The sequence below is a fragment of the Lagenorhynchus albirostris genome, chromosome 5 (genome assembly GCF_949774975.1).
Source record: "Lagenorhynchus albirostris chromosome 5, mLagAlb1.1, whole genome shotgun sequence".
NCBI classification, from domain to species: Eukaryota; Metazoa; Chordata; class Mammalia; order Artiodactyla; family Delphinidae; genus Lagenorhynchus; species Lagenorhynchus albirostris.
In genome coordinates this window covers 86,088,932-86,101,017 of record NC_083099.1, presented here as the reverse complement: position 1 = coordinate 86,101,017, position 12,086 = coordinate 86,088,932, and the positions used below count along the sequence as shown (strand labels likewise).

Sequence of the window (12,086 nt, the reverse complement as noted above, 5' to 3'; positions counted from 1 at the left end):
CGTGACAATAAACTCTAATTCGTCTACTTTAGGCATATAATCAAATTTAATCATGAAGCAAAAGCATAATTCTGAGTCTGTGGTGCTGCCTTTTCCTATAGAGCCCAAGATTTTTTTTTATGTTAATGGCTATTTTTAAAGCACCTCAAGCAAAATAATAAGTAATAAATAAAAACTAATCAACTAGATGGTGCTGAAATAATCTGAATCATTCTTAGGCTTTGGTTAACTTCAAAGTAATTTAGATCAACACTGTTATTTATTCCCTCAACAGAAATTACGCTTTGGATACAGGTTTGTTGTTTTTTGTTTAATCACTAAAATGTTAAAGTTTTTAAAAAACATAAATGACTGTCATAAAGTTTGTCATAACATTTTCAAAAAAAGGCATGTGATTCAAAATGATAGCACGAGTATATATGTATTTACCTCCCTCTCTTTTCCCACATTCCATGGAAATGGCACTGTGGGGTGTCAAAGGAAGTAAATCACTAGGAAAGCTGAGAATGGGATAGAAAACCATGAGCAAACTAGTGATAGAGATACATTTCTAGAAGACAGAAAGAAGATGAAGTTGTATTAATGGATAAACCAGACCAATGAAAACTCTAGTCCCAGATACCCGCAGGAAAATGCTATAAAAAGAATTGGATTGGGTCTTCTTGATAGAGTTCCTAGGAGGCTCCAAGCAAAGATGGAGCAGGTATGGAGCAGGGAATGGAATGCTAGACATTATTTGGTAAAATTAATTAGAGGATTGAAAAGGAATGCCTGAACCAGTTGCACCCTCCCAGCTTTCCCACCTACACACATGCAAGGCAGTAGCAACCTTATACATAAACTAAAACTGAAGTACTAATCTCTACAGAAACTGACCTCTCTGCTTGGGAAATACTAAGGTAGCTATGTTATGGGTTGGCCCCCCCCCCGGAGGGGATCTTCATTGGGAGACCCTAACCTACCTAATTCTTTAAAGTGAAGCCTGTCTGTCAATATGAGCATATAGCTTCAGTCAGCCCTTTAGGGGAAAGCAAACATGCGTATAGCAAAGGAAACACACGCCATCTAATGTATTAACTGACAATTGTTCATTTGTGTATAACAGCACTAAAAGGAAAGATTAATATTTTTAATGAAAGGAAAGGAAAGGAAAGGAAAGGAAGGAAAGGAAGAAACAAAATACTTCTGCTCTTGCCATGTGAGAGAAACACAGCCCATAATTATCCTCATGCTACAAATAACTAGAATTGAACAAAAATATATAAAACAACTATGTTCAGACATTGAATGATAAGCAGCACAGGACTGTAATTCCTGAGAAAAGTGAAACAAAATAAGTAATCCTTACTGTCTCCTAGTTTCTGCATGGAGGAAATTACCATACTATGGAGTAGGGTTGGAATCCCAGAAATCAGATTCCACAGAGGCCAGAATGGCTAGAATTTTGTGGTAAAGACTATCAGAGCTACACAAAGAAATCTATAGAGGGCTCTCTTGAGTTTTTGGCTGAGTATTAATTTGTACACTTGTAATGTGAAACACCATGAAGGTGAACAAATTCAGTAGACATTCCGAAGACATTCAGTAGAAACCCCAAAAGAGTCATGCCTTCAAAGTAGGAGAAACAGAAGATTTAGACAATATTATCAATCACCTTGTCCTCATTGACACGTATGGAACAGTACACCCAAGAATACAAGAATACACACTCTTTTTCAAGCACACATTGAACTTTAACTAAGAGACTATATGCAGGCCTATACAATTTCCAATAAATTTAAAAGAATTTAAATCACACAGACTATTTTCTATGACCACAAAAAATTAAATTAGAAATCAAACAGAAAGATATTTTTTAAACCTCAAAATATTTGGAAACTAAACAGCATATTTTAAAATAAATCACAAGTCAAGGAAGAAATCACAAGGGATACTAGAAAATATTTTGGACTGAAGAATAATGAAAATATATCAAAACTAGTGGAATGCAGCACAGGGCTTAGAGGGAAAATTTTACTTTAAATACTTACATTAGAAGAAAAGTATAAAATCAAAGTTTACACCTTAAACTTAAACCTCAACAAGAAAGAAAAGAGTTAATTAAACCCAATTAAACTAGAATGAAGGAAATGATATAGAACAGAAATCAATGACATAGAAATCAGAATCAGACAAACAATATATTTTTTTTAATCTATAACCAAAAGCTAGTTGCTTAAAAAAATTAATAAAATTGATAAACCTCTTGCTGGAATGATCAAGAAAGAGAGAAGATACAAATTAACTATGTCAAAAATAAAAGAGGACAACACAACAGATACTACAGAAATTAAAATAATAATAAGGGAATAGTATTGTATGAACTATATTATGCCAATAAATCTGATGAAATGCACAAATTCCTTGAAAGACACAAATTACCAAAACTGACCCAAGAAGAAATGGAAGATCTGAATAGCACTGTAATAATTTAAAGTTTGAGTTTATAATTTATAATCTTCCTTCAAAGAATACTCCAGGTCCAGATGGCTTTACTGATAAATATTACCAAATATTTAAGGAAGAAATAATACCAAGCCTAAACAAAGTCTTTTAGAAAATAGAAAAGAAAAACTTCAACTCTTTTTATGAAACCACTGTTATCCTGATAACAACCCAGAGAAGACATTGCATAAAAATAAAACTAGAGAACAATATTCTTCATTAATAAAATATAAAAGTCCTTAACAAATTACTAGCAAATCAAATACAGCAAAATATTTTTTGAAAATATCAAAAGTCTATTTTATTTTTCTGTTTCATTGAGATATAATTGACATACAATATTGTATTAGTTTAAGGTATACAACATAATGATTTGATATGTGTATATACTGCAAAACATTTACCACAATAAATTTAGTTAACATCTATCACCACACACTGTTACAATTTTTTCCTTATGCTGAGAATTATTAAGATTGACTCTCTCAGCTCAAATACACAAAACAGTATTGTTAACAGTCACCATGCGGTAAGTTACATTCCCAGAACTAATTTCTTATAACTGCAAGTTTGTATTTTTGACCACTTTTACCCATTTCTCCCATCCCCACCTAACACCTCTTGCCTCTAGCAACCACCAATCTGTTCTGTTTCAATAAGGTCAGATTTTTTTAGATTCCACATACAAGTGAGATCATATAGTATTTATCTTTCTCTGTCAAACTTGTTTCACTTAGTATAATGCCCTCAAGGTCCATTTGTGTTGTCACAAATGGACTGCTTTCTTTTTTTATAGCTGAATGATATTCTGTTGTACAGTATACATGTGCCACAACTTTTTAAAATCCATTCATCCATCAGTGGAGATTTAGGTTGTTTTCCTGTCTTGGCTATTACAAATACAATGAATATGGGGGTACAGATATCTCTGAGATAATGATTTTATCTCCCTTGTATGTATAACCAGGAGTGGAATTGCTGGATTATATGGTAGTTTTATTTTTAATTTTTTGAGGACTCCCCACACTGTTTTCCATAGTGGCTACACCAACTTATGTTCCCACCAACAGTGCACAAGGATTCTCTTTTCTCCACATCCTCACCAACACTTGTTATCTCTTGTCCTTTGGATGACAGACATTCTAACAGGTGTGAAATGGTATTTCATTGTGGGTTTGATTCGCATTTCCCTGATGATTAGTGACGCTGAACACTTTCACATACCTGTTGGCCATCTGTATGCCTTCTTTGGAAAAATGTCTATTCAGTTCCTCTGTCCATTTTTTTAAATTTTATTTGCTATTGAGTTGTATGAGTTCTTTATACATTTTGGATATTAACTCCTTATCAGATATATGATTGCAAATATTTTCTCCCATTCCATGAGTTGCCTTTTCATTTTGTTGATGGTTTCCTTTGATGTACAGAAGCTTTTTAGTACAGTAGTAGTACAGTTATTTACTTTTTGTTTTTATTGCCTTTGTTTTTGATGTTAAATCCAAAAAAAAATCATTGCAGGGCTGATGTCATGGAGCTTACCACCTATTTTTTTCTAGAGTTTTATGGTTTCAGGTCTTACATTCAAGTCTTTAATCCATTTTAAGTTTATTTTTTTGTATGGTGTGAGATAGTGGTCCAGTTTTCCCAACCCCATTTATTGAAGAGACTCTCTTTCCTCATTGCATATTCTTGGCTCCTTTGTCATAAACTGACCATATATGCATGGGTTTATTTCTGAGCTATCTATTCTATTTTATTAGCCTATATATCTCTTCTTATGTCAACACCATACTATTTTGATTGCTACAGCTTTGTAATATAGTTTTGAAATCAGGGAGTGTGATAGATACTTCCAGCTTTGATCTTCTTAAGATTGCTTTGGTTTTTCGGGGTCTTTGGTTGTTCTGTACAATATTTAGTATTTTTTTCCATTTCTGTGGAAAATGCTATTGGCATTTTGATAGGGGTTGCACTGAATCTGTAGATTGCTTTAGATACTATGGATATTTTAACAATACTATGTCTTCTAGTCCATAAGCACAGAATGTCTTTCCATTTATTTGTGTCTTCTTTAATTTCTGTCTCACTGTTCTTATACTCTTTGGTGTACAGATATTTTACCCTCCTTGGTTAAATTTATTCCTTAGTATTTTATTCTTTTTGATGCAGTTGTAAATTTGATTTCTTTCTTAATTTCTCTTTCTGATAGTTCATAATTGGTGTATAGGAATGCAACTGATTTTTGTGTATTGATTTTGTATCCTGCAACTTTATTGAATTTGTTTATTAGTTCTAATGGTATTTTGGTGGAATCTTTAAGATTTTCTTTATATAATATGACATCTGCAAACAGAGATGGCTTTACTTCTTCCTTTGGATGCCTTTTATTTCTTTTCTTGCCTAACTACTCTGGCTAGAACTTTCATTCTTATGTTGAATAGAAATAACAATAGTGAGTATCATTGTCTTGTTCCTGACCTTAGAGGGAAGGCTTTCAGCTCTTCACCACTGAGTATAATGTTAGCTGTGGGCTTGTCATATATGGCCTTTATTATGTTGAGTTATGTTCCTGCTATATCCAGTGTGCTGTGAGTTTTTATTATGAATGGACGTTGAACTTGGTCAATGCTTTTTCTGCAGCTATTGAAATATGATTTTTATCTTTTGTTAATGTGATATGTCACACTGATTTGTGGATGTTCAATCATCCTTGCATCCTTAGAATAAATCCCACTTGATCATGGTATATTATCCCTTTAATATGTTGTTGAATACAGTTTACTAAATTTGTTGAGGATTTTTGCATCTATGTTCATCAGGGATACTGATGCAAAGAAGGGTATGTGTGTGTGACAGAGAGAAAGGGAGACGGAAGCAGAGCGAGCAAGACAGAGTGAGCCAGACAGTAAAAAGACCTAGTAAGCTTTTGAAATCTCCACAGATTAAATTTCCACTGATGCCTGAGCTTGGTGGAGCAGCTCACAGATGACTGAGTAACTACTGTCTAAAGTAAAGCTCATAGAAGAAGCAGAATTCAGTAGCTTCTCCTAAGGCAACACCAGGTTTAGGATTCTGGTCCAAGGTGGTGACATATGAGGTTCCTGAACTCACCATCTCCTACAGACACACCAAATCTACAGCTATTCATGGTATAATTACCTCTGAAAGAAGTTCAGAAACTAGCTGAATGATTCCCACACGTTGGTGAATGAAAAAATACACATATTGCAGTGGATCTTGGCACACTCTCAGCCATTGGGGGCCATTAAGAACAAAGATGCCTTGGATAATCACAAAGGTCTAAGAGACAATGAAGATCTCAGGCCAGGCTGAAAGATAAGGCTCATCTCCCATGAGACCAGATGACTGTACTACTGTAAACTACTGTAAAGAATCTGAAAAAAAGTTACTACACCAAGTAGGCTTAGCAACATCATCAGATTAAAGATAAATATGAGAAAAATCAATTGAGAGGAGTTCCACTTCCAGGAAATGGAACAGACCCACATTTTTCTATTTTTTCCAGCAAGCAGAAAATAAAAACCCTGGACATTATATATAAAACAAATATAAGAAGATTCTGAAAGGTGAAAAGGAGGTAGGCCACATAAAACCTTGGGACCCAAGGAAGTATATGATGGCAAGTTCTCTGGGTTTTATTTTTGCCTTGTATATCTCAGACTTGGAGCTAAAGAAAACAGTAACTCATGTCATATGATCTGTCAATCCCACTCCTGGACATATATTTGGACAAAATATAATTCAAAAAGGTACATGCACCTCTCTGTTCATAGCAGCACTATTCACAATAGCCAAGACATGGAAACAACCTAAATGTCCATTGACAGATTAATAGATAAAAGACGATGTGGTACACATACGCAATGGAATACTACTCAGCCATAAAAAGAATGAAATAATGCCATTTGCAGCAACATGGGCGGACTTAGAGATTATCATACTAAGTGAAGTTAAGTCAGAAAGAGAAAGACAAATACCATAAGGTATCCCTTAGAAGTGGAATCTAGAATATGACACAAATGAATCTATCTATGAAACAGAAACATACTCACAGACAAAGAGAACAGACTTGTGGTTGTCAAAAGGGAGGGGGCATTGGGGAGGGATGAATAGGGAGTTTGGGGTTAGCAGATGCAAACTATTATATATAGAATGGATAAACAACAAGGTCCTACTTGATAGCACAGGGAACTATATTCAATATCTGATGGTGATAAACCATAATGTCTCACAATATAAAAAAGAATGTATATATATGTATAACTGAATCACTTTGCTATACAGCAGAAATCAACACAACATTGTAAGTCAACTATGCTTCAATTAAAAAAAGAAAAAAAACAGTAACTCAGAAACACCAGTGTGTTTAGACAACAAAAGCCCAACAAAATCCTGCTCTCTCTAGCTAAAGCATCAAGAAAAGAACAGAATGGCGAGAGAAAAAACTTGTAAACACTAAACTCTCTACTCCAGCCAATACCACAGAAAAAAAAATGTGGTGCTACTTCCACCCATGCCAGCAAAGGCCAAGTGGGGAGTCTAAACGTCCTCCATCACCAGGCTTTAACAAGGTAACACAACCCCAACAGAGTGGTGTTAGAGAAAGTGAGTCCTGGGAACCGGGACTTTCATCACCAGTGTGTGGAACAAGCCTCCCTACCACAGTGTCAGTGGAGACCCCAAAGAGAATCTGGACTTCCACTCCTGCCTAGCAGTAACAAGGTGCTCTACCCCTCCCCCTCCCTGCTGCAGTTGTGTGTGAGGAGCCCTAGTGGAGAGTAATGATTTTCACCATGCTCCACAGTAACAGTGGAAGTCAACTGGAGAGCAAAGTGGTATTAGTGGGAGCCTAGTGGAATCTGGAGCACCAACTTTTGACCAGCGAGTAGCCTCTTCCTTCCTAAGGTGTCAACTGGAGAAGAATGGGTAACCTGGACTTCTATACTCATAATAAGATGGCACTCCTTATCCTGCTGAAATCAGAGAAAGCCAGCTAAAACAGAATGTATAAATAACATCCAGAGTCTCATAATACCCCAAATGTCCAGATTTCAATAAAAGATAATCTGACATACCAAGAATCAGGATGACCTCAACTTGAATGAGAAAAGACAATTACCAGATACCAAACCCAAGATGACAGAGATGTTAGAATAATCTGACAAGTTTTCAAAGCAGCCATCATAAAGTTCTTCAAAAAATCATTAGGAATATGCTTGAAACAAGTGAAAAAATAGAAAGTCTCATAAATAAATGTAGGATAACAAAGAACCAAACAGAATCTTTGAAAGAACTGAAAAACATAATAACCAAAAAAAACCCAAAAACTTAATAGATGGGCTCAAAATCAAAATGGAGGAGACAGAGGAAAGAATCAATTAACTTGAAGATACAATAGAAATTACCCAATCTGAATAGCAGAAAGAAAAGATACTAGAAACAAACAAACAACAACAGAAAGCAGAGTCTCAGGGATCTAATATTGGTCTCATTGGAGTCCCAGAAGGAAAGGAAAAAAAAGGACAGGTCTTCAAAATAACTATAAGAAATAATGGCTGAAAACCCTCCCAAATTTGGCGAGAGACACAGTATACAGATTCAAGAAGTTTAATAAATACCAAAAAAAAAAAAATTCAAAGACATACCAAGATACATCAAACTTCTGAAAACTAAAAGAAAATATATTGAGAGCAGCAAGAGAAAAATAACACCTTATATTTATGGGGAAAACAATTTGAATGTCAGCAGATTGATCATAAGAAACCATGGAGGCCAGCAGGAATTTTTCATGTTCTGAAAAAAAGAATGATAAACACAGAATTCTATGTACAGTAAGAATATCCTTCAGAAATAAAGGGGAAATCAATCCATTCTTAGATCAAATAAAACTAAGAGAATTTGTTACCAGCATACCTACTCTAAAAGAATGGCTAGAGGAAGCTCTCTGAACAGAAATAAAATGATAGAAGGAATCTTGGAACCTCAAGAAGGAAGAAATTATGATGTTAATAGTAAAAATATGGGCAAATACACTTTTCTTCTACTATTGTCTAATTTATGTTTGATGACTGAAGAAAAAACTGTAACTGTCTGATATGGTTCTAAAATGTACATAGAAGAAATATTTATACAATTATATTACAAACAAGGGAAATGAGGAAGGGTGGGTAAAGGGACATAAAGGCAGGTAAGGTTTCTATACTTCAGTCAAGCTGATAAAATGTCAACACTAGGAGACTGTGATTAGTCATGTATTCATAATGTAATACCTAGAGCAAACACTAAAAAGCTACACAAAATGATGCACTCAAAAACATTACAGATTAATCGTATTGGAACCCTAAAATATTCAAGTAACCACAGGAAAGCAAGAAAAAGAAGAAAAATGAAAAATAGAGAATAGAAAGCAAAATATAAAATAGCAGATATAAGCCCTAAACATCGATAATTACATTTAGTGTAAATGGTCTAAATACACCCAGTGAAGAACTGAGATTGACAGAGTGGATTTAAAAACATAAGCCAACTATATGCTGTCAAAAACACACTAAAGTCAAATGTAGCTATATAAGAAGATTGAAATAAAAGAATGAAAAGTTACACCATCAGTACTGAATGCTTCTCCCCTAAGATCAGGAACAAGTTGTGGACACCAGCTCTCCTTATGCTACTTTGACATGTTACTGGCAGTCTTAGCCAGTGCAGTAGGAAAGGAAAAGAAAAGAAGAGGCAAACAGATTGGATAAGAAGAAATAAAACTGTCTCTATTCACAGATTACATGATTGTCTACACAGAAAATCCCAAGGAACCTACAAAAATATTCTCAAAACTAATATGACAGTTCAGCAAGGTTACAGAATACCAGATAAACCTACAAAATACAATTTTATTTCTATACCATGAACACATAGGTATCAAAATTAAAAACAATACCATTTACAATTGACCCCAAAAGTGAAATATCTGTGTGTAAATCTGACAAGATATATATAGGACTTTTATATTAAAAACAACAAAACACTGACGAAATCAAAGGAGATCTAAGTAAATGTAGAGTCATACCGTGTCCACGGATTAGAAGACAACATAATAAATACATCAATTCTCCCCAAACTGATATACAGGATTAAAATAATTCCTAAAGAATTTCAGCAAGATTTTTTGGGGGTAAATATATGATTTATATGGAAAGGCAAAATAACTAAAATGGCTAAAATAATTTTGAAAAAGAAGAATAAGATGAAAGGAATCAGTTTACCCAATTTCAAGACTTATTACATAGCTACAGTAATCTACAGACACTATGGTATTGGCAAAGGGATAGACATATAGATTAATGGAACAGAAAGCAAACCCAGAAATAGACCCACACAAATATGCCTAAATAATTTTTGACAAAGGTGCAAAAGCAATTCAATGGAGGAAAAAGAGCCTTTTCAACAAGTGGTGTTAGAGCAATTAGTCATCCACAGGCAAAAAAAAAAAGATGAAATTACATCTAAATCCCACATTTTATACATCTTACACAAAAATGAACACCAAAATGGATCACAGACTTAAATGTAAAATGTAAAACTACAAAACCTTTAGAAGAAAAATAGGAGAAAATCTTTGGGACCTATGGCTAGGCAGAGTTCTTAGACCTGATACCAGAAACAGGATTCATAGGAAAAAAAATTAATAAATTATCTTCAACCTAATTAAAAACTTTTGCTCTGAAAAAGATCCTGTTAAGGGAATAAAAAGACAAGCCACAGACTAGGAGAAAATATTTGCAAATAAAATATCCAACACAGTACTCATGTCTAGAATATACAAAGAACTCTCAAAAGTTAACAGTACAAGATAAACACTGTTATCTGAACATGAGCAAAAGACATGAAGAAATATTTAACCAAAGATATAAAGGTGGAAAACAAATAAATGAAAAGATGTGCTTGTTAAATAAAAGTACCTTTAGAGACCTATAGATGAAGACCCAAACTATAGGATGTTAGAAGAACGTACAGGAGTAATATCTTCTGAATGTTGGGATAGAAAAGAATTTCTTAATTCTTAAAAATCACTGAATATATTAGCAAAATGAAATTCGTAGACCTGAAACTCAAGGGGTCACTGGAGGTCCACCACACTATCACCACCCTGAAAGATCCACCTAACCTGACTTTAATATCTCTATCGGTTTCTACTTATTTTAGTTCTTTATTTAAATACCAACTTCAATAAATGTAAAGATTTTAAAAGATATTTTGAGACTCATTAAAACAAAAGATTTCAGGTAAAAAAAACTTACATTTCCTCCCATTCTTTTTTTCGCTGCTGAATTTTCATTTGGGCCCTTTCAGCCTTTAATATAAGTTTCCTTGTTTTCTCAATTTGACTTTCCACCATAATTTCACTTAGGGTTTTAGGCCGAAATTTCTTCCCTTTTTCTATGATTGATTCTTCTGGCACACTAATACTCCCACCTGTAAAGAGAGTCAACATTTTTTTTCAATCTTTTTGAAACACCAAAATAAAACTTTCAAATATTGTTTTTAATCTGCCACATTTAAAAAATCCAAGAATATAATGAATCTGTAGTATATATTATAATCTGCAGTATATATTAAGCAACTACCATGAGTTAAATCCCATAAGTTATTTTAGAATACCAAAATAAAGAGATCTAAATCACAATTTTTGCTCCTCCAAACCTTATTAAAAAGTTGGTGAGATAACAATTAGAGAACAAGATAATGAATAACAGACCACTGACAGATATTGAGAAGCAGGGAAAGAGTGTCTGTAACATGATGATTGGGGAAGGGAAAAGCAAGTGAGTCCTATTTGACATGTATAATTTGAGGTGACATATACCAACTGCAGTGGTCTGTGACCAATCAAAAAACTGGTCAGAAACACACAAATCTAGAATTTAAAAATTATGGGCTTTATCACAGACACATGAAAAAATGCTCAACATCACTAGTCATCAGGGAAATGCAAATCAAAACCACAATGAGATATCACCTCACACCTGTCAGAATTGCTGTTATCAAAAAGACGACAAATAACAAGTGTTGGTGAGGAGATAGAGAAAAGGAAACCTTTGGGCACTGCTGGTAGGAATGTAAATTAGTGCAGCCACTATAGAAAACAGTATGAGGGTTCCTCAAAAATTAAAAATAGAACTACCATATGACCCAGGAATTCCACTTCCGGATATTTTTCCAAAGGGAAAAAAACCCCACTAATTCAAAAAATGTATGTGCCCCTATGTTCACTGCAGCATTATTTACAATAGCCAAGATACGGAAGCAACCTAAGTGTCCATCGATAGCTGAACAGATAAAGAAGATGTGGTATACATATATATATATAATACACACACACAATGGAATATTACTCAGCCATAAAAAAAATAAAATCTTGCCATTTGTGACAACATGGATGACCTAGAGGGTATTAGACTGAAATAAGTCAGACAAAGAAAAATACTGCATGATTTCTCTTATATGTGGAATCTAAAAAAACAAAACAAATGAACAAACATAATAAAACAGAAACAGACTCATAGATACAGAAAACTAACAGCTGG

General features: G+C 34.0%; 1 protein-coding gene across 1 annotated transcript in view; it reads right to left on the bottom strand.

Moving 5' to 3' along the window:
- CFAP44 (cilia and flagella associated protein 44) overlaps window positions 1-12,086 on the bottom strand; it is a 132,393-nt gene that overhangs the window by 31,965 nt on the left and 88,342 nt on the right. Inside the window, exon 24 of the mRNA XM_060149045.1 lies at window positions 10,800-10,974. Coding sequence (XP_060005028.1) covers window positions 10,800-10,974 — 175 coding nt within the window. The remainder of the gene's footprint in view (window positions 1-10,799; window positions 10,975-12,086) is intronic.